This window comes from Geospiza fortis, unplaced genomic scaffold (assembly GCF_000277835.1).
Source record: "Geospiza fortis unplaced genomic scaffold, GeoFor_1.0 scaffold206, whole genome shotgun sequence".
NCBI classification, from domain to species: Eukaryota; Metazoa; Chordata; class Aves; order Passeriformes; family Thraupidae; genus Geospiza; species Geospiza fortis.
The window spans coordinates 6907084-6931509 of record NW_005054311.1 but is presented as its reverse complement, the minus strand read 5'-3'; the positions used below and the strand labels follow the sequence as shown (position 1 = coordinate 6931509).

The 24426-nt window shown below is 40.0% G+C and overlaps 1 protein-coding gene across 1 annotated transcript in view; it reads right to left on the bottom strand.

Annotated features, from left to right (window-relative positions):
- Positions 1 to 24426, bottom strand: part of TMEFF1 (transmembrane protein with EGF like and two follistatin like domains 1) — a 118447-nt gene that overhangs the window by 26335 nt on the left and 67686 nt on the right. The window contains exons 5-7 of the mRNA XM_014306335.1: positions 19358 to 19467; positions 15133 to 15262; positions 9410 to 9436 (exon numbers count right to left, since the gene is read on the bottom strand). Coding sequence (XP_014161810.1) covers positions 9410 to 9436; positions 15133 to 15262; positions 19358 to 19467 — 267 coding nt within the window. The remainder of the gene's footprint in view (positions 1 to 9409; positions 9437 to 15132; positions 15263 to 19357; positions 19468 to 24426) is intronic.

Genomic DNA, 24426 nt, shown 5'->3' with positions numbered 1-24426 from the left:
TCTTATGACCCTTGATGCCCTTTGTCAGCAAGTTGACACCTTCTGGAGGTACGAGTACAAGAGCTGGACATATTGTTCCAGAAAAGTTGTCACCAAAGCCAAATACCATTCGTGACATTCTTCACTTTAAACATCAAACAACCACATTACTTTTTGACCATTTTTCTGCACTGACAATCATATTAACTTTATTATCCACTTTATTCCCCAATGAATACTTTTCAGGGTCAACAGTCTGTAGGAGAGATGTTTTCCTGACATCAAGGAAAAATTACCTAGGTCCTGCACTCGCTACAGATAACTGTCCTCAGACATTACAATCCTGCCTGCTTATGCATCCTGTTAGCTCAGTGACTTGTTCTCTGTCATCCACACCAAATCAGTGCTGACTGATTTGCTCCCAGGTCACCAGTGGAAGGGGTCATAAGGCCAAGAACAGAAACACACTCATTTTCTGCCAACTCCTTAACATTTAATGATCTATTGATTTGCAGTATTTTTTCACGTTAGATGTGCACTGTGTGGATGCTGTGCTCTCTAGTTACTTAGACTTGTATCAGATTAAAGATGGCATTTGACTGAGAAAGGTTAAGGCTCTGTGGTTGTACTCTTAAATAAAATGTTCTGCTGTACAAATGCCTTTCTTGAAAAAATCAGTTTAAAAAATGGTGATTTTCTCAATAAAGGTTTTCCATGAACTCACAGTGACTGGCATTAGTATTTTTCCTCTCCCTTAATTTTGTACTCAGTTGATTTTTCCACCTTCTATTTCACTGCTGTGCTTCTCATAGGTGCCAGAATGAGAGGTTGTTGCCCCCCAGTCATCACATTTATCTCTTCTGAAAATATTTCTATATTATTTATCATTATTCTACTAAAGAAAAAGAGACAAAAAATCATCAACAGCCGAGAGAATTCTTTACCACCCATTTTTAAAGCTTTCAGGTGCAAACCTGGCAAACCTGCTGGTTACAAAATACTTCAACATGCTTAATATCCTTCTGTGGTACCACTAGCATGGAAAACATTTCATCATAACCCATTTATACTATCTGACTTGACTACAAATGCAACCAGAGTGCTTTACTGAGCACTTTTACTGCAGTATTTCAATTTTGCAATGGAGCAAAAGAAGTAACACGCACACCAAGCACATGCAGCATACACACCCTTCCTCTTCAGCTCGTTATGCTCCCTGTGAATGTCCCCACACAATTTTACTTTCAGAATCATAGCCCACAACTACTTCTCATTGTTTCTATGTATTATTTGATGTAAAATTCTCTCTCTCCTTTCCCCTGCCTCCCTTCCTAAAATTGCTTTCTCTACCTTTTAAAATTCCATTTGTTTTTAAAAAATTGTGACTATTGTTTTTTTCTTGATTAGATTAGATTGCTGGACCTCATGTATATCAGTCACCTACGATATTCAGAAGCATCTTTCACTGCTAGCTGCATTATGTTCTAGCAGTCACAGTATTAGACACTGCATATAATATAGACTGATGTCCTGTTGTGGTTTAGGAATGGTACTTCCCACTCAGTGTCCCCAGCAAGAATCTCCAAATCATGTGCTGCTCTCTGGCTCTGCTCTCCCCTCCCCGTTGCCCCTGTGATGGGATGGTGTGGTAAACTGGAGGCACAAAAATTAAAACTCACAGGTCGAGGCAAGAACAATTTACTGGAGACAGCAATGAGATAAGAAAACAAACAGTAACAGCAACAATATTACAAACAAAAGTGCACAGAAGAGAGACTGATTCAAATACTAATATGCTCACTGCAGCACCCAAATTGACTGCAGCCATGCTGCCCCTACCAAAAATGCCCCTACCATTCCTTCTGGAAAAGACTCCCTTCCCCTGCCCCCAGCAATATGTGAGGTGGTGTAGAATAACTTCTGAGTCCTGGCCATGCCACCTCCTGGCTACTGCAAAAATGAACCTTGTCCTGTCTGGAACCAAGACAAGTCCTTCAAGAAAACACAATACAATTTCCCACCAACACAGAGTAGATGAATATAGTTTATTAACCTGAATTGGTAGAAGACATGTACACCTGTATCCTGTTAAAATATGTTAACCCATTAATATTTGAGAGCATCTTTCTCTGGTGTAAACATCTTCAAATGGCAATATATCCCTTGACATGTTGCCTCTCCCTTCTCCTTTCTCTCCCCCATTTGATTGTTCCTACATAGGTTGTAGGCAATAATTTTAATATTCCAATCAATTGGATCTTCCCAGTAGGTTTCAGTAATAACAATTAGGTCAAAATATGCACCCAAATGAGCAATTTAGTCTCCTCTTGTTTATTATGCAAGCTTCTAATATTGATGTATAGATGACTAGAGAATTTCTTCTTCTTGGTTTTGTGAGTATCTTGATTAATTCTGTTCTTGACATATTAATTTGATGTTGAGTGAAAGCTCATTTTCCCTCTCTTTTCAGCTTCCTTACATGTTTCAGGGCAGCACCTCATTAATGCTCTGTCCTTCAAAAGAAACAAGGCACAAAGACAGGATCCGTGGCTCCCAGTTGTCTCTCTGAGCTGTGCGCCCTACACTTCTCCTCGAGTCATTATTCCTCTGCAGAAGATGGCCAGCTATATCTTAGGAGCTGCAGGGCAGGAGCCTGTCAATGGAGAGCAGCTCTAGAGGAACTGGGCAGCAGTAAATTGCTTCCCTCAGCAACTCATTTGTGTGTTCCTGCAATGGTAATGTGGCTTGGTTTCTGCTGAGGGCTTTCAATCAGGCTTAAAGCAAGAGCATCCATCTGTGTCAAGGTGAAGTTTTGTCTGCCCTAAGGCACAGCTTGGAAAGGGAACAATGTTGTATATTTGTATTTATCACTGTTCCCAGTGAAGAGGGGGGAGCTGGAACTCCTCGGTAACTGTGTATAGATAGAATTCCTTGACAGAATGTCCAGGAAAGCCCCTCTGAAAACCAATTCCTAACTACTTTGGGATCATAATGATTTTTACTATATCTTATGGGATCAACTAATCTCAAAAAGATTTCTGACTGTGATTCTCTCTGTATGGCTAGCTCTGAAAATTCCTCTCAAAATACCACAGTCCACGGAACTGCACACTAAGGACTGCAATTCACTCCAGAGCTTAGTGACTTATCCTACATTCCATTAACTTTTAGGGCAACTTTAATGACGCACTTAGTTAAAAAGGAGATTGTTCCCATAATTTGAAACAAAGCTGCAAACCTGCTCTTTTTGTCTGTAAGTATATATTTAAAGCAAGTGCAACACTACCCTGAGCTCTCCCAAAGTTCTGGCAAGTGATGTCTTGAATTCTGTTGACCACACTGCTGGATCGTATGCCAAAGCAGTTTTTGGCAGCGTGGAAGGTCCTGCTCTCTTATCCAACCACCCAGCTGGCTTAGAAGCAAAGCGTGGCTTGGTCCAGCAGAGATCTATACGTGGCTGAAAGATCCTCTCCATGTGCAATGTGGACCACAAACTGCTGCTTCAAGCATGCTTCAGTAAAGGCACCAGCCTTTGGAATTGGATTTTGCAAGAACAGGCGTTACAGGCTTAACAGGAGGATGCTGGGTCTACTTAGGTGCCTGGAGGAGGGGAGTTTGAAGATTGCTCCCCTAATCACAACCCAGCCAAGGTGATTGGCTTGCCCAGTGCTTGTGACAATGACAATGTGTCACTTAATAAGCAAAGGACATGAGGACATGCACTGTAAGACTCCTGCTACCCTTGTGAGGTGGTAGGGATTTCACAGGCCTGAGAACTGGAACTTCTGCCTTGCTTCTGTGCACGTGACACAGTGGATAATGGAAGAAAAGCTGGCCTATTGCAAGACTGGATCAGCTTTCAAACTGCAGAAACCTCCAGTTAGAGAACTCAAGCATCCACTCACTCCCTGCTTCAAATGCAGCTAACTGCTTTCTCTCCAAAGGAAGACACAACAGCTCCAGAGTAAGAACCAGGGAAAATAAGCATGATTAGATGATGGCAGAAAACAAAGGACAAGAAAGTCACCGGATGCCAAGGGAGGTGTCCCACAATTTCATGAACACACTGGATGCCCAGTGCAAGGTATATGAGATTAATCTCTCCTCATTTATTACATATCCTGTGCAAGAAGGAAAAGGAGTCTGTCTTTATGTGCCTCTGGCTCCACCATCCTTCCAAGCATGCTCCAGCATCCCTGAAAAACCTGCTTAGAATAAGTCTCCACCAACAGAGTGCCTGAACGTTTAGGGCCTTTGCCTCTGCCTTTATGAACCTTTGCTGTAAAAACAGCAATTCTTGCTTGTTTTATTTCAGTGTTAATTTTACCTACATAGAATGTGATCTTGACAACAATAAATAAGGCTATTTGAAGCTGAAGTGGTATTCAGTGACAAGCCAGGTGATGGAATCCGCATCTTAAATCTTCCTAAGTCACACAGCATTGTAGGAATAGCTAAAAGACCTGATGCTACCTCCTATCCAGGGTGCTAATCACCATCAAGTTTCTGCAAGTCATATTAAAATACATTAAAACAAATCAGTGGCACTATTACAAATTAAAATAGAAAATATTCGAGGCTCTAAATTGTGTGTGTTTATTCCACCCTGACTGTGTGACAATTACTGGATAAGTGTTGTCCCCAGTGAGGGGAAGGAACAGATGGCAGCCTGCTAAAAAGCACATACTGTATATCAATTTATTAATTACTAAATGCAATCTGCTAGACGTTCATCACAAGATACTTCAGCTATTAAATTTCAGAGGGATTAGAAATTCAAAACAAATTATTTTAATAATAATTAACTTAGCTATATGTATTGCAAGCATGTTATTTCCTTAGCTTAAAAGCCTGAAATGATTGGGTGCCATCTGTCTAACCACCATTACAACTTTTTTAATATCAAAAGGTCATTTTGTTCAGGTACACAGACAAACACTGAACAAAATGAATTAAAAATTAATGTTATGGGCATAGTAGGGCACTTAGAAATGTCACCCTTGTTGGTTGATTACTAGAGCAGGGAACGTGCTTCTTCTAGGACAGTGATTTGTTTCTGAGAGGCTGGCTTGAAAAGCCTTTACCATTTGTTAGCTCTTTCATGATGTATGTTACAAATGCTGATGGTTTTCAACACATTCTTGCGAAGGCTTTACTATATCACAAAGTCAACATCACAGCTGCAAGCTGGCAATCTACTTTTTTATGTGCATGTGATGGCCTCAGAATAATTTTTTGTGCCCCAATCTACATGTTCTGGAAATACATCCAGCAGTTCAAATATTGCTGCAATTTACAACTGGCAGAGATGAGCACAAATCTGAGCCTGTACCTTGCCCTTCTCTGGTTCTGCCTCAAATTCTAACAAAATATTGATGAAACAAAGGGCCTAATTTTATGACTGTATTCTTCAGAACAGGGATATTGCAGAATGATTCACATGAGAATACAGAGAGAAGCCCACATCTTAGATGCAAATTTAAAGAATCCCACCATCTTCAGGCATGACCCCAGCCAGGCAACTCTTTAAAGGCTGAGTAAAACTCTTTAAAGGCTCTCTGACATTGCCTTCTGTAGGGGCAAAACACAATGGTAGACTATTGAGATTTTTGAAATTTCTCTCATTTCTGAACTGACAATCATATATTCTTCTTAGAAGTGGCTCAGGATACCCATTGCCACAAGTGACCAACTGCTTTGCTTCATAACTACAATTTTTATTACGCTAATGAAATTTCAGGCTTCTGAAATTAGAAAAATGGGTCCTTTTATTACAACTCAATGCTAACAGAGCATAGAAAATTGAAATAGCTCGTTCAGAATGTCAGAGGGCAACTAGACAATTGTGTCATCCTAAAAAATTATATTTCTTCATCTCATTCAGGCATACTGAAAAAATCCTCCCACTCTTAATTATTTTCCTAAAATCTAGTATTTTTGTAACAGTAAAGATGATTTGTGGAGAACCTCAACCAGCAGTTCCATGGTCTTTAGGTGTTTTTTATTGTAGCACGTGACAACTACTAAGGCAAGAGATTGTCTGAAGCAATCTTTGAATCTTTGAGGAAAAAAAATCTTTTGTGCATTTTTCTCTTGTTTCTAAATCTACTTTTTTTTTCTTTTTTTAATGTAGAAATGAATGCATTAACATCACAGTTTGGGAGTAGGAGGGAGAGTATGCATGAAGTCAAGTTTCAGAATCATCAATGAGGTTGCTCTGCAATGAAATGCAGAAAACGAGGAAGAACAGTGTGAATCAGTAGCACAAATCTTAGCTGAACAGGAGGCCAACAGCTAATTTCAGCAGTGGTGACTGTCTCAGGCAGAGCTGTAGCAACTGAAGAGCACAACTCAGATGCTTTCCCACTTACTTTCTTTCAAAGTTAAAAATCCACCAGCAAGCAGTGCATCTGCAGGGCACTTGCAGTGCCTCCTGAATGCACACAAGCAGCTGTGCTCATCCATTCCGTGTGTGCAAGCATCACTGGTGCATACACAATCACACTAATTGCATGTTTGAGAAACACAGCAAACACCGATTCTCTGATTAACATCTGGAATCACAGATCCTAGGAAGAAAACACAAGTCTCTAAGCTAGTATGTCTGCTCGCTTGCTGGTTCTCTCTCACTCATCCTTGCATTTTTTCCACTTCCACTGAAGTGTCCTTGTGCTTCCGAGCAGCGGCTGTACCCAACCCCTACGGCACAGAGGCTCCCCAGGGAATTAGGTTCCCATTTGAGCACCCTTATCCAAGAGTATGAGATGTGTGAGATTAAACATTCCTTTATTGAGAAAATGAGGCCAGGATGCAGTTCTGCAGCAGACAGTCCCATAGCTGAAATAACTAGAGAGGCAGAAGTGTGGGGGACACCGTGGAGCACCTCTACCCTGCAGGTCATCCTCTGCTTGGGCTTCTCTCCTTTCTTCTTGTTTGGACTCCAAACAATACATTTCCATCCTCAATAGCTCCAACAGTCTTCCAGAAGTCTGGTTTTCCTTCTGAATTCCCTGAACTTGTAGTAAGACTTTTCAGGATCTAATGTTTTCATGTAACACTTTTACAGCTACTTGAATTATGAAAATTATGAAAAAAACCAACCAAATTCCAGTTACAAAAATATCCTTGACTTTTCAGCCAGGGCAGAGTTCAATAACCAAAGCAGCAATGGTTTCCATTCTTTGAAGGATTGCTTTCAGACACAGAAAATGACACAACATGTTGAAGAGTAAACGGCTGTCCCACAGAAGTATTACCCAACACCCAGTTTAGTTAGGAAGATGCACGAGGACAGGAATAATTCAATGTATCACAAATATCCAAGATGTATTAAAAAAGGAAGAAGAGCCAAGCAGGATTTTCAATGTCTCATTGTTTAAATTTCCTTTTCCTTAACCTAAAATAAAGAACTAAACCCAGCTGTTTTCATACTGAACAGAAGAAGGAACATTTCAGTTGGCCCAAAGGCACTCAGAAGAAGCCCCAATAAATGAAGGCCTAATGTGACAAAACTGCCAGAGGACAGAGTGGGTACATTGTTCCTTCTTAATTCAATACCCAGGCACTGCAGAAACTCACCTGGGGCCAAGGAAACCAGATTCAATTTTTTCTGCCTGAAGTGAACTGCATCTACATATTCTACCTCCCAAGACAATGCACCAACTACTTCTGCAAGGTATCGAGGGACCACCAAACCTCCTCAGCTGATGGCATTCTATTTTGCATAAATAATTCAAATGCACTGGCATGCTGAGCCCCAGCTAACAAAGCCTTTCCACAGCACGAATCCCTCCTCCCCAGCTCTTTGTCCCAGGCTCAATGAACATTTCAAGTGAGAACAAAAAGAACAGCAATGACAAAGGGAAAGCTATGTGGGTCTCTCTTGCCCCCACAGGTGGATTTGGGCTCAGCCTCCTGCCCCAAATCAAGGATGAGTATATTTGAACATGGACCTTTCACCTCTTCAGTGTGCAGGAAACAAAACATAGCATGTTCTGGCCTATGTTTTTCCAAACTGCTCTTGAAGCTACCCAAAGAATCCTCACATCTATCAGCTGGCTGCCAATCTCTTCCAGGTCAACACTGTAACATTTACAAGGGACTTTAACCAGGATTTTTGTATGCAGTTAGAAAATACTGAAAAAAAACCCAAACACGACGAATCTCAATGGCATTCAAACTTTTCTAAAACTGTTCTAAAAAAAAAAGTGAAACATGGACTAAATTACTGTCATCTGTCTCCAACCATAGCTGCATAGCAGTACCAAGGCCAGAAAGCTCGGCCTGCAGGGAGCAGTCCTAGTGGAATAACAGGCTGGCTAACAAAGGGGGAGGGAGAAGCAAACAGAGCTGGGGAAAGGGTGTGAAGCATCAGAAAAGTCACCTATGGAGGTAAGAAGAGGAAGTGTTTGAGCAGAAAATTGTTCCTTCAGACACTGCCCCAAAAGGAAACAAAGGTGAGAATGGCCCTAGCAGCAGCTAGCAGCTAGCAGCAGCCCAGGAATTTACTGATAGCAGCTTATTTAGGGGGACAGAAATGCCCCCCTTCACCTCCAGACAGGAAAAAAAGAGTGAGCTAGCTCCTGGTTTTTGAAAAGTTTACTGTTACATTTAGCTACGCAGTGATGCCATAGATGGTTTTCCACAAAAACACATTTTTATGTAGCTAGACAAGATTTGCAATACTTCAAAACTCAGTCCCATCACCATGAAATGCAACACCTTCTTAATACTGGCAAAGCCTAAAGGCAAAACAGTTTTTCTGTGTTTGTATATATATATGTGTATCTCATATTTTTCATTCTATATGTATTCTTGTAAGTAGTATCAAAGATAAAATTAAGATAATTTTCTTTTAATCCTTGAAAGAAGATTAAGATGTGTTGAAAGATGGGAACGCTTCTACTACCACCAGCTGTACTACATTCCCTCTTGGAATATACAGCAATATATATATATATTTGAATATATATTCAAATACTTTATATAAATAGATATCATAATGCAATTGATTTATATTTTAGGCAACAAGCTCAACCAAGCATAAGGTAACAGATATTTTAGACACTAAGGAAATAAATACAAGGGAAAAATGGTAAGAAATTTATTGTGAATGGTCATTTTCTGGAGAGAAATACAGGTGAAATAGGGATCTAAATAGTGCACTGCATTGCTGGTAACAAATGAAAAATTATATAGGTCAAATCTGAGAGAACAGTATTGGTGAAATGCAGACTACAACCTACTCCTCTACCACTACTGCTTTGAGATGGTCCAATAACACTGCAACCTTAAAGCTTTTTTTAAGTGCCATAATTTTCCCTCAATTCATGTGGTATACAGTAGCCATGTGTATATATGTGTACAAAACTGGCACACATTTGTTTAAAAGAAAGACCAAAACCAAAGATAAGTGGAGTTTGGTACTCACCTCCTTCTCCTGACCCAGAGCCATTATCTGAAAAAGAAACAGAGGGGGGAAAAAAAGAAGAAAGCAAATGAAAATATTGCTCCAGGAGCAGCTGTTTGTTCAGGAACTTGTCACTGTAAAACATTACACAGATGTTACATTTCATGAGCCAGCTGTAAAAAGAAATATCCCACATAAGGTCTGGCATCCTTTAACACTGTTTGTTCACACTCACTATGCCCTAGTCTCTCTCTTCCCTGTCAAGAAGTTACTCAAGAAACAGCATTATTCAATACTGAGAAGAAATATCTTTCTTAGCCTCTTTTCAACTGTTAGAGATTAAAATTTGTTAAACCCAAAAGAGATGAAGAGTACAAATTCCGATTTTTGAGCGTTTATTTTTCCTTACCCTCTGGCCCTGGGAGTGGTACTTCAAGGAGTACTCCAACACATAAATCACCTGACTGCAGAAGTACCTCCAAAAGACAACTAGTCATCCAAGTAAGGTTGATTTAAGTCATCTAATGACAAAATTGCTTCTGTCAGTTCAGTCAATCACTTGGTATAAAGATGCTCTAATGGCATTGTTATTTCATTGACATTTGACTGACTGGATTAGCATCTGATGAGTGACAGCTTTCAACTGGATCCCATTTGCATTAGCAGTTCAAGTGTCAGCAGGACTTGAGCTTCTTCACCACCCCCGGCCAACTAACTCTACTTCAGAGCAGTATGGATCTGTTTAGGGATTTTGCATGTGCATCCTGCTGGGCAGCACTCTGCACGGGCTTCAGCCAGCACAGCAGTAAAGACAAACCCTCAAACACATGAACTGAGTCACAAAACCTCCTGCCTTTCTAGCTCAAAGGAGGAGGAGAGGAGAGAATGGAACGGCAGCGACTGTCAGTGGATTGTTTCCCATTCCCATTAGATTAACTGCTCTGGAAGCTGAGGAGAGGAGAGGAGCAGAGCATGCATTCTGCTCATCCCACACCTCTCCTTTCCTGTCTGCTTTGGTGATGCAGAAGGCAGCTGAATTTATCTGCTAAAAACTGAAAGAAGGGGGCCAGACAGAGAGAGGAGTGGGAATTTTGCTTCCACAAATGAGGTCTGATGTTGTTCACATCAGAGGAAAAACCAAATGCTCTGTTTGCTCAGTTCCCTCCCCTGCTTTTCTTTAAGGAGCTGTATTTCTAAGAATAATTCCCTCTAGTGCGTGGATGGAAGTGTGAAATTCCACGTTACTGGGTCACTTCACACATTAAAAATGATTTCCTGTCACATGGAGTATCAGGAATAGAGATTTGTGTTTCTTTTGCCTTAATTTTCCTTTCTTTCCTCCTATACCACTATTTGGTGTCTAACAGACTGAGCTTATAACCTTACAGAAATTAACACAAAACCCAGAAGGTTCTGTTCTCCATTGACAGTGACCCACTTTACTGACAAAGCATGCAATCCCATATAAAATGTCCTTGTTGAGTCACTGAGAGATATGCCTTATGATGCAGTATTGCTTCATTAAGAAATTTGAAGGAGCATAATTTACTTATATGAATTAATATATAGGATTATTTGTGGTGGTGAAATTATGTCATAAGCAGTTTTGGGGGAGAGGAAGCTGACATATAAATATGAGCAAGTTCACCATATGTGATGCATATGAAAGACAAAGGGCAAAATGTCTCAGAGAAGCTTGACTTTTTCCATTTTTTTACTTCCAGCACTCACTCTCTGCTTTCCCCTGAGGTGAGAAATGCTGCTCAGCCCAGTGTGAGGGGGTCTGGCTAAATCCAGTGTGCAAGGGGCAGGGCAGGTACCACAATGGAAAGTACCCTGTAAATCATGGAGCTGAGGCTCAGACCACACATCTCTATAGAAAATTGGCTTGATATACATTAAGTCCCCTTGGCAGGACATCACAGCAGCAGGATAGATTCATTTCTACTTCTCTGGACTTTCAGTTCTTAAAAAGGATTAAAAAAAAAATAGTGTCATCCTCTATAAAACTGTATCATTTTCAACTTTTTCCTGGGAGCTATGCTAGGACTCTCATCTCCAGGGTAACCATGCTAAACTAAGCTGCTGTTCCTGCTTTTTTTTTTTTTTTCTTGAGCCTTGGCTAGATTTTCTGAGGCAGCTGCTGGTTAAAAGAGTAGCATTTTTTTCTAGCTTACTTGGACAAGGAGCCCTGCTCTTTCCAGGCCTTTAATGAATTCAAGGTTTTCAAAAGTTGTCTTCATGCACCAAGATCATTCAAGAAAGATGCTCAAAGTGAAGATGCTGGACACAAGCAAGCAGCATTCCCTCAGCCACTGGTCAGTAATTAGAGGAGGAGTGATTGATCTCTATCTTTACTTAAGCCACCCTTTTCCAAATAGGTTGGCTTTTCCTTCAAGGTGTGCAAGGCCAGGCTGGATGGAGCAACCTGGTCTAGCAGGAGATATCTTTACCCAGGGCTGTGAGGTGGGAGCTGGATAATCTTTAAAGTCCCTTCCAAAGTCCTTTCCAAACAAAACCATTGCATGGTTCTATAAAAAATATGCTAATACACAAATAGACAAGCTTCTGCTGTGAGCTGCTTTAATCCATAAGGAGTTTCTGGATAAAATACACAAAGAAGGAGTTGGATGAGACACAGCATCTGAATGTTGTAAGCACTCAGCTACAGTCAGAATCTCCTTTTTTGTTCTTTCTGAACAGGAGCCATTTCTGTACTGTGGGTCTGCTTTGGTGCAGAGGCAGAAAAAGCTCCCCAAAACCAAAAATGCCTGCAGCCTCTTTCATTCAGGAGGAATGGCTTTTAACTCAAAGTAGCATAAAAATGGAACCCATCCCTTGCCCATTTAGAGCAACAGCTCCAAACTGCTAAGTACAAACAGGAGGACAAACAGTCCACTGACAAATTTTAAGCAAGTGGATCCTTCCATAAGCCACTCCTAAGAGAATAAATCCTGGGCTTGTTTCTAGTTCTGCAAATAGCTTTACTCTCCTTTTTCTTTTTTTTTTTTTTGACTTAGAAATCCCAACAGAAAGCAATGAACTGTGGCTTCCAAATGTATACAGTGCACTGAAAAGCTGCAAGTATAATCAAGTACTACATCATTGTGTGGTTACATTTTCATGTGCATACAATATAAATCTGGCAGCAGTCAAAATCAATATTAAAACCTGTGTATGCAGACCCAAAATTTCATCCATACATTCTCTTTCATTTCTCTAAACAACCATTTTTAATGTCAAAACTAGCATTTTGTTTATTTCTAAAGCATCTATAATTGACTCTTTTTTAAACATTGCTTATTTTAGAATCCTGAAACTCTGAAAGCCTTCCGGCAAAGGAAATAAGAAAATACGTTGCAAATCACTTATGTCTGTAAAATTTTAATCAAAATATTACCTGCCAAGAAACAGAATAATGATTTAGTGACTAAATCAAGTCAGTGTAGCCTGTTCCAGTGCTGTAGCTACACAAGGTATCAATCCCTAGCAAATGGGAAGTATTTTGTTCTTGTATGAGATTCAGAAATCTGATATACTTTAAATACTAAACAGTTTTTCCAATACTGAGGAGGAATTTCATCCCAGTGTCTTGGGTGCATCCCACCAGGATGAAGCTTTGCTTTGAAAAAACAAAACTGTGATAGGAAACTAGTGAATCTGTCTCCTAGATGATGCCATAGAACAAAGCAATTTAATAACAAATTCAAAGGCAACCAGTGAAAATTAATGGGGGTCTACCAAATATCTTTTTATTTGATATCTGAGTCTCCATTGTACGTGTAACAAATCAAGAGCACAAACATGTCACTGTCTTAGCAGGGCATGGAGAGGTCCCTGGTGCTGACTTTTATCATCTGATATTTTCACAAAACCCGAAGCACATCAGGCACTCAGGGAGCAGCAGGTGCCATTCTAGTGGAGCTCTGCTGAGGCACTTAAAGTTGCAACAGTGTAAGTGCAGTACTCAGAGCCTGAATCAGAGCCCCTGCTTCACAAACCTGTTTTCAGTATTTTCTGGAGCATTGTGTTTCAGCATGGTTTTTGATCTGTTACACTAAGTGCTAAAAATTATGCTGCATTTCCTGGGTTTTATGTAGGACTTAAAGAAAAGGAGAGGAAGGTTGAAAAAAACCTCCCCTACTAGCTGTATAATGTAGTAATTAGCTGCCAGCAAACTGAGGCTGAGAAGAATCAATTTTTCATTTCGAAATTTCTTTTTCTTAGTAGAGTAGAATGCATATATATATGCAAACACTCCTTGTTGTTCCTAAATCATTATTCTAGAATTTTGCTTTAGTGATAGAAATAAACTTTCATGCTGTGTGTCCATTTCTTAAAATGAATTGGGCATGAAATTAAAAAAATATCATTTAATTATACATCCTCAGTGCAAACCTTCATATTTCTTGGGTGTTGTTATAGTAATATGTGAGTCCTCCAAACTGGATTGCATTTTTTCCTATTTCTGCAGCATCTGGAGCTAATTTACAGGTAGGAGATTGGGAAAGACAAGTAGATTCAGTCATCAGCCTGAGGGATGCTGGAATTGCGCTTCTGAGCTGAGCACAAAATGTGGGCTTCCTTCAGTATTAGGACCAACAACACAGATTGTTTTGGACCTTAGCAAAGATGAGCCAGACCTCAGGATAGGTCTGTGCTGCAGTCAAAGGCCTCAAAGAGCAGCTGGTGTGAAACATGCTGCATTTAAATGAGGTAACTGGGACTGGCAGCAGTGAGGACTTGGGCTAGATACCCTGCACGTGCATTTACCCCAATTTCCAGATAAGATTCTGCAGCTACCAGTGAGCTCCAGGCCTGATAACTCTAAATTGTCATTGCAACTAACCAACATAAAGTTAGTAAGGATTGTGCATCTGACCCACGGTCATGCTTTTGGGCACCATATGGACGTAACCTTGTTTAGATAATTCCGAGCAACCATTCTCTATCCAAAGATGAGGGATGTCCCACAACTTAATATTTTTGTGTATTGTTTATGTACCAAAGATTGCAGTTGTTGACACTACTGAGCCATTTAATTTCATTCTAAGAAAGCCAGCCATGCGTCTGGTCTCACCAGCTTTGAATCTCCCCAGAGGTTCAGAACACCACTGGTGGTTAAAATTTCTGTGTCTAAGAGTATGTTGTAATATTCAAGTCAGGGAAAATTTGTCCCATGTATTTGAAATGTGGAAAAATCTAGGCTTTAAGTGTGTGGAAAGACAAAAAAGGCAAGTTCATTAGAAATGTGAGGTAGAATGATTTTGTAAGTTATGCATATCTTCAATGTAATGACCTGAAGTCAAAGATGATGCCTTGGATACATGTAGAGAAGCAGTCAGGATGACCAGTGTCCCTTGTTGAACGCTACACTAATTCTGTATATCCTAAAAATAAAAGTCATAGAGAAATGGCTAATTTAGAATCTGCTCCAAATTTGTTAAAAACCTTTTGATAGATATCAATGCTCCTCTGTAAGCACCACTGAAGCATTAATAATCTCTTTTGTCAGATAAAGTATTTCAGCTTGTAGTGTTTATTTATTAATCTGCTAGCATATCAGAAGATATATCAGATTTCTTGTCTAGCAAAAGGTTCCATTCCTAAAGAGGACTTGGGCTTTCCACATTATTTCATCCTATGAAAAGCACAAAAATTTTAATTGCTGGAATTAAGAGCAAAACTAAAGAACTAACCATAAAACATCCTTCATTAGTAACACAAAGTGATGTTTTACATACCAGAATAACAAGGTCCTCTTGATACTACTGTTATCTCTTTCTGGTGCTTGCAAGCAGCTCTCCTGAGGAAGCATTCATTTTGGTAAGTGTCTCCATTTGATCCACAAACTGGAATATAGTTCGTGTGACACTGGAAAGGAAATTATAATATAACCCAGTCATACAGAAATCAAGTGATTAATCTGAACTGCATATTAATATACAGAAAGATAGTTGTGTTATTAACAGTATCTTATAACCCTTTTTGCTAAAGAACTACTTGAAATATATTAGTTTTTCAGTATCACTACATGTATTCCTCTCGGATCACTGAAATAATAGTCTAACTCCACATGGACTGAACATAGGAATTCAGTAGGAAAGATTAAAAGCACAAAATAACTATGGTGGGACTTTGTACTGGCTAGAGGGAATATGTTAGACATCTAGAAGAATTTGAAGGATAAACACTGAGGCAGGAGAAAACTTCTTCAAGATAATACAAGAAAGTATGACTAGGCACTGGGGGCTGAAACTGAGCAGAGGAGAATTTAAGGAGAACAGTGCTTAAAGGGAGATTTGCTGACCTTTTTGGTCAGAACAGTCTTATAAAGGAGGTGGAAAACAATAGCCACTCTTATTAAATTCAAGAGCATCAGGAGTCTTTTACTTGGTCAACAACTATAATAATGCTTTTCTATTACTACATTGAAAAATTTAAATTTTAAATTTAGTAGAATTTTATACCATTAAAAAGAAAGAAAGGCAGAAAGGAAAACTTATCATTCAGAATAGCTTTTGCAGAAGCTACCTGCATTTTGCTGTTTTCTTATATTCTAACAGAAATGGATTATAAACCCCTTGTACACATAATGTGCATTCAGATGCTGGGACCAGCAATCTGCCTAACATCTATGCTGCTTCACAGCATGGAAAAGGAGATATTGCCCTGTTTGGGGGTGTGGTGGTAACTGTAAGTTACACCTTTTGCATCTTCAACACCCCGATGTAAAAAGAACCCAACCAAAAACAGAAGCCAAGCAATGATGAAATACAGAGTAGCCACCAAAGTTCTTAACCACACAAAGTTTATGATTAAACTGGTATTGTTCAACTCTTGAGAGCACATGCAGAAATAACAACATTAGTTAAGCTCAAATGATTTAAAAATAAGAGTTTCTTCTCCAAATTCCAAATGAGAGTCTCTCCCACAACAATTTCTTTGTGCTTTGACATACATAAAGGTTAAAATACTGAAATGTTAAAACATAATTTTGAAGAGTATTACCCTCCAGTCCTTTGCCATCCTGCCACAGATGACCAACTGATAATGAACTAAGCAGGTATGGACAAAAATAAATCATTCTGCCAGCTCTGAGAATTATTTCTAACAGTTTTGTAATACTTCCCCATAGTGAGCAGCTCTCAGACACTCAACCTTAGTCCTGCCACATGCCATACAGAACCGTCATTTCTAGAGAGTAATTAAAAGGCAACTCCTGAGGGGGACAATACTTTCCAATAGATGATTATCTGTTCAATAGATAATTCTCAATCCTCCTTAAGTCTCTCTGTGATGTTTTAAATTTGCATGTTCTCTTCTGAGGATAGAAAATGAAAAGTAAAGGGATTCCTTTTTTACAGTTGGGTAAGCCTTTAGTGATTTGTTACAGTACAGCCCAAAGTTCTCCTGGGAGCACCCTTCAGGAGTGAAGTTGTTTTCTTGTGAGGAAGTCCTCTAATACCTCAAATGGCCAAAAGGGAGAGCGTCTCTTCGTGCACAGGATCTGCTCAGCACAGTGTGCCATGGGAAAACCCATCCAAGGTCCATCCAGTGCTGTGTGATTTCAGAGTTTCCAGCATCTGAATGGCTTGTAAGATTTGCTCACTGTCACTTAGCTCCTTTTCCTATCCTCCCTTATTAAAGCAGTTATCTTATTAAACTGATTGTTGTAAAGACTTTCTCACTGAAATTGGAAAAGAGCCCCACGATGTCTCTCTCTCTCTCCTCATCCCACCTCACCCCATCTTACCTTCCCCACTGGTTCATAACACACACACTAGGTGCTGATCAGTTTTTTGTAAAACTCATCCAAAATACAGCAAAAGACCTTTTAGCCTGCAGAGCTCTTGCTGCCACGACACTATAGGTGTTTCAAACAACACTGAAATTTGTCACCCATTTTACCTAATCTGAAGAAAGTTTGTGCCAGTCTCAGCCTTAGTTCAGGGGTGGATCTGATTAGTTGTGCCACTCTGATCCCCAAAACACCCCTCTGTCATGCAGATCTCACTGAGTTACAACTTCCTCAGGAGGGGAAGAGGAGGGGCAGGCACTGATCTCTTCTTTGTAGTCACCACTGACAGGACCCGAGGGAATGGCCTGAAGTTGTGTCAGGGGAGGTTTAGGTTGGATATCAGGAAAAGATTCTTCACCCAGAGGGTGCTTGGGCACTGGGCCAGGCTCCCCAGGGCAGTGATCACAGCACCAGCCTGACAGAGTACAGGAAGTGTTTGGACAATGCTTTTAAGCACATGGTGTGACTCCTGCCATGTCCTGTGCAGGGTCAGGAACTGGACTCAATGACCCTTTCAACTCAGCATATTCATGCATTCTGTGATTTCCTCGCTAGCAGGAACATCTTACCTGACCACAACCTGGATCCCAGATCAATTTAATTTTGCAACTCTTTTGTTAGGGTACATTTTCCTAAAAATTGCACATTTAACAACATAAATAATGTCTTGCTGTATTAATTTAGCAAGTATTTTCCTGTCTAAAGCTTTTGACATACATAGCATATATGTATGCAAAGACACTTAGACCTCTGAACTACAAGCAGGGGTTGCAAAGTAGTCTTAGGAAAACAATGTAGTGGCAGAGTTATCCAGCTCTGTGATGAACAGGAAACACACTTCTGGAAGAGCAGGGTGATATTCCCACACCTTCATTTCAGTGCCTCTTCAGCTGAACCACTATACACAAATGTGTCTGCTTTCCTTTCAAAACCTTGAAATATCAGGAAAAAACCAGCTTCCCCTCGGATAATCTTGCACGTGAAGAACCTAACAGTTTGGGCTGGATGTTTGTTGCCTGGAAATTTTGGTGCTGCTAGCTGCAGCGAGTTGAGTAAGCTCAATTAAATTTGAGAGTTACAGGAAGATTTTCAACCGGCTATGACTGAAAAACACAGTATCTTCTCTTCACCCATAGATGTATTTCCTAAGAGTATAGAATAAATTATTCAAGAAGTACAAGTAAACATGCAAGTAGTTTAAAAACAATGCTTTAAAAAAAATGCACTTTTCAAAACAAATTAACAGTTTAGCACATGGACTAGTTCTTTTTTTTATGTCTTCAAGACCTGGTTATTAGGAAGTCACAAAATTTACCACCTACAAAAAACTACAAAAAAACAAACCTTTGGTTGTCCTAGGGTTGTATTTTTTCCCCCCCTTTTTTTAAAATAATCATTACTGAGCTTTGATTTTACTATTTTGCATAAATAAACGTTACAGACAGACTGAGACAGATGAAAAAGCCTTGTCTCATAAGAATTTTTTCACCCTTTTAGAGGCAGCTAGAACAATGTTCCCATCACAGGTGAACAGCACGCTATCAAAAGCCAGCTCTGAAACACTGGAATGCAAAACCCGTGTAAGATCATATACACACCATTGCTATTCTGGTTCCCCTTGATTTATTATTTATTGGAAACAGAACACACAATTATTTTTAAAACACTGAAAGACAGCCCACTCCAGGGTTTGCTGATAAGACTGCCAACTCTTCCAGTTTTACCATGAGTCTTGTACATAATATTTGATACATTTGTCCTGGCTAAAAACTGTGAAAAGAAAGAACTGCTTTATTTTTCTCTAAAAAAAGTTAGTGGCAGGAGGGGAGAATTGCCACAATAGTTATAAAAACTGTAAACTAAAGGCTCAAAAGCAGACAAAAAAATTGAACGTCCTGTTTATTTCTTTTTAAAACTTCAGAAGACATTTTAATTTCTTTTTTTTTTTTTCTGAGCAGGACTAATTCATTGTTCTTATTCAAAACCTTTATGATCACTGGTGACCCTGCTATTATCTAAACCAATCAGTGCCACTAAAAAAGGGGCTTATGGTTGGAGTCCATAAGCCTGTTGCCAAGTGGAATTTTTGAAGCAGTGACTCTACAAATACTTCAATACACCTGAAGGATTTGTTAGAAATGGCAAACAAAAAGGTGAGCAGCCCTTACCTGGAACTGACACGCACATTTCAAGCCATCTCCCTCTTCCTTGCACACTCCTCCATATTTACACGACGACTCATCACACACTCTTACATCAGATTCCCTTACATTTAACTCTGCAGAAAAACAGAAAAACGAGACAGGAGAGAAATTGTAAGATGAGTTATTTTGAGGACTGCCTTGTCCTTAAACCCTCTGAGCACCCCTGCTGCCTTAGTCCCATATAGAAATTAAAGGAAAAATGCCAGAGCTGTTGCTCCAGGCTGCCCTGCATGGGCTCAGCCCTGCCTCTGGGGTCCCCTCCAGGGGCAGGTCCTCCTCCCCAGAGGCAGCTTTGCCTGGTTGAGAGAGTGGTTGTGGCTAAATCCTGATTCACCACATAAACAGATACAGAGAAAGCATGTATTTACACTACCCAAGTTCTCTTCCATATTTCCCCTGATGGGGATGCCACAGCGCAAAACCCTTCTCCACTGAAGTTGTTTCTAGTAGGAGTCAGGAGCTTTACATAGGTTATAGCCTCTGTTTCTTACCTGCTACCTCTTTTTGCTTTACTCTCTACAAAGGTCCTGAGGAGGTAGAAAAGCTAAACCATCAGAATTTCTCTGCCTGGTTTTTCAGTCTCTGACATGGCCACACTGTTATCCTTCAGACTAAAAATAAACCCAACTGTGTTTAAACTATTATAATTTGCTTGCACTGTAGGAGCCAGAGTAATGAACCAGAGATCTGTGTCTTAGCTCCTGCATAAAAATATGGAGCACAAGTGGCAGATCCTGTCACTGTAAGCTTGCAGCACAGCTGGCAAGAGGGAAACCAAGGGGCTCTACACATCAACTGCATAGGAACTAGCTCCAGCACAAAGGTCTCCTAACTTATTTTGGACATCACAATCTAAGGCTAGTTTTAAAAGAGAATAAATATATTCTTTTGAAATAAGTATTTGATTTGAATTATATATAGGAAAGAGAGCAAAAGAAAGCACAAGTGGGATAATGGAAGTGGTCACTGTCTGCCTAAATGTGACCTCATCAGGCTGTGTGGGAACAGTGCTGGTACTATTGATTCCAATGAAAAGGGCAAAATAACACCAAGGGCTCTGGAAAAATCCCCTGACTGTTAAATGTGCAGTGAAATCAGAGGAAATGATTCAAAGATGCCTGTGCTATGGTTCAAGCCAGAAACCTTCAGGACTCCATAGCAAGTATGATCCACTAAAGAGGTTCACTGACAGCGGTGTGATTTAAAATAATGTCTGTGACTTTTAATAAGCAAGCCCTATGCAGAAAACTGGCTTAAAGAACTGAACACCAGCCATTCAGAAATAGGGAAAGGTAGGTCAAAAGCAGAAGAAAATAATCCTTGCTGCCACTTAGAGTCTTAAATAGGCAATCAGCCTCCTCCTCACAGCAGTATCAGCGCTTTGGTATGACAGTGATAGACACCCTGGAAAACTGCTCCTATGTGTTTATGTAACATTATACACCCACACATATAGTTTATATAAATAAATAAATAAATAAACAATAATTAATGTAATAAATTTTAACACTTTTGCCACATGCTTCTATATTTAACAGAGCATGTATTTTTATGTATTTTTTATGGCACTGAAGTTACAGGATTACAGCTCAATTAAAAGTCCAGTTACAATCCATATATTTTTTTGTCAGCCATGAGAAAAAATTGAGAAACATATTGATTCTTTTCCCTCCATATGTCCATGGCTCCCAAAAGCACAGATGAGGAGGGCAATGTGTGTAACAATGGGCAGATAGGTATCCTGGTTGCCATCACAACCCCGTGCCTGTGTTCTCTAATGTTATTCTTAATGTCGCCATTTATCAAGCGTGACTGCTCCGTTGTAGAGACAGAGCTAATGTGACAGAACATCGCAGCTTTTCAATTTAATGTGCTCATAACTCGCTCCTGAAGGAAATGTGCCTTTCTTTCTCTTCATGAAGGTCTGTTCCACGAAGATGAGCAAACTATCAAAATTAATTAAGGGGAAATGATTGTCATATCTGAAAGAAGGGTCCACCTTTAGGTGATATGACATTTGAGAAAATGAAATTCTAAAAAGGAATAACTGTACAGTCAAATTAGAGCATGCACTGCTTTCAAAAGACTCTGTTCATCAGATCAGGAAAAAAATGAGACATTGGTCCCTCCTGCTCAACTCTCAGCTGAGCATGCTGAACTCAGTGCTTTGCAACATCCTACCCCTGCTCCTGACCAGCAGAAGAAACCCCTGGGCAGCTGCAACTCCTGCCTGAATTTCAGTGAGTCTACACAATGTCCAACTGCCTAAGCAGTGTAGTGCAGACTTTTCCTCAATACTGGTGTTCGCCCACGGTGGAGAGGGCACACAGACATGCAGAAAGGAGCTCCTTCACCACAGTGGTGGGCAAGGGACCTCACTTTTTTGCAGAGGAGAAGGACAGGATGGGCTCAGAAAGAGAGGTCAGATAGCAGCATCAAGGCTGAACTCGAGATATACTTGTTCATAGCTTAGCTATTGCTCTGCCTGCAAAAGCCAGAGAGAAAGGGAAAGATTTCAGAACAAAACTGTAAGAAAGGATATAAAGATGGGGGTGCAGAATTAGCCCTTGTGAACCTCCCTCACCCCAAGGAAAAAAGATATTTGGCATTGTTTTTGATCCCACAGGAGGAATTAAGAGGAGAGAAATGACGCTGTGCTTTTAATGGTTACTTCATTTTAGGCATGGGCTGGTTTTTTTTCCATATAAATGATAAATACTGATTATAAGCTTTATGGCATTAAATGAACACTAAGCAGGAAAGGTCATGCAGAGACCAGGAGACAACATGATTTTTCAAAGCTGTACAAAAACAAGATATCCTGATGATTGGCACTTGAACATGACAGATGAACTTTATTCTATGACAGGATGTCACCTAATCCCTTATTCCATTCAGTGGCAAATTCCAGCAGCAGTGAAATCAGGCCTGCAATGCGTGCATGATTACATCTGATGGAATCACAAGTACTGGGAAGTGTGGTGGCTGTAATTACTTCTGCACCCACAGTACTCAGTTCAAAAAGGAGCACATGTGGATGGGTGGATGATGTTAGAAGAGTGATGTGAGGAGGAACTGTAGATGTCTTGCATGTCTGAAATGTGCTCTCAGTGAATTCCCCACAGACAGAGAATTAAAACGGATTCTCTGCAATTATTTCCAGCAGAGTGGAATCATCACTGTAAGGGCAAGTCCATGAGAAGAGCAAGGATATGTAGCAAATGGTTTAGGGTAATTTCTTGCATGTTTCTTTAGTGCCTATTGTAACTCATTCCCTTGACTTCCAGCAAGTATAAATAAGAGAAAGCCTCAGTGTGATTCATTAGGCACAGTGAGGATATGCTAGGTAGTAATCCATCAATTCCCAAGAGAAAATATAATTAGCGCAATTAAATCAGGCTTCGAAATTTATGATAAAATTAATCTCCAAAGACCTGAAATGAGGCATTAAAAGTGATTTGCTAGTATCTGTTCAGCCAATACACTTCCTGGTTGTGTGAGGCCTGACTGGCACAGAGCAGCTTGCAAAGACCTACAGCAAGGCCTTCTGGGTTTGTCTTTTTCTTCCCTGTTGAAAAGAATTCACTTTGTGAAAATTTGTTAGATCAGTAAAGATGAGGAAAGCCTTCTCCATTTTGACTCCTTTCAGAGAATGCGAAGTACAGCTCAATACAAGTAGCTGTAGATTGGCTTTTTGCCTGTGACCTCAAAATTCATTGCTCTGAGGCTCTTGTTACAAGGTAAATTACATGTTTCAAAATGCTGAACCTGAAGATGAAATCAAATTTGTAGCTTTAAGTACATCAAACATCTTGTTTCCATCTGGATATCTCAAGAATAAAGTAAAATCTAAGATGGGCAAATCTGTTTGCTTTGCTTTTTCATAACTCATGTTTCTCCTGGGGTTGGCAATAGTACATAGTAATGATGAATGGATATAAGGAACCAAAAAATACCTTTCCCACATGAAAGTGAGCATGTGACTATTGCAGCTGTGCCTGAGAAAAAACTCACTCTGCCTGCCTGTCTGTCTGTTTTCCCTTTCCATGGGTAAGTTTCCAAACAGTAGGTGTTGGGACCCCTTGCTGCCTTTTGCTCTTGACCTATGGGTTTGGTAAAAAAGGGGTAAAAGGGTAAAAAAATTTGCATTTGAGGGAAAAGGCAAGGATTTTTTGTCCTCCAAACAGTTTGTTCTTTGTGAAGCCAAGCTTTAAATTAAGATGTACAACCTCTGATGGAGGTCATATATAGACACATACACACAGACAGACCTGGGAGAGTTCACAAAAATTCTGTAACTCTACAGCTTAATAGAAAACCCCAAAGCTGTAAGAACTTGAGTTGAGTCAACACTGGCTTGGAAAAGGGGCTCAGGAGAAATTATGTTGTGTAAGGATATATTAGAGCACGCAAAGTCTACTGGAGATAGTGATATTTTGACTGGAGCTCTCAAGACCACAAAACAAAGTCAAAGAAGGCAAAATCTGATTAACAGAAAACATATAACCTGCTCAGTTTTGGGAGTCAATCTTACGACTCTGGATTGGCTTGAGCAAATCAGTGGCTTTTTTTTTTGTTTGTTTTTCCAAATTATTTGTAAATGAATGGAGAATTAAATAGGAAAAAAAAACACCCAACAAAACCTTTCCCTTATAAAGGGAATTATAAAGCTGTAGTGCTCACACAACAAGTATGGTAATAACCTGTGTCTTAAATTGAGCTCTTGACTAAACCTTTACCTGCCAGTCACAACCTTTGCCACACAACAAACATGATACTCAGAGCCAGGCCTCTAATCCCATGCTTCCCAAGGACAGCCTGCCCACTTCAACCAGGTGAGGTTGAATGGCACTTCAAAAAAAAATTATCCAGGGAAGTATTTTGGTTGTCCCTGGAATACCTCTCCTCACCTCCTGCTAACAGCTCAGAACAAAACTGCACAATTCTCCTGTAAATCCTACCCACGGCTTGCAGACACACGAGCATCCCATCTGGTAGTGGCTTCAGTCACTTCAGATTTCCATCACCCACAG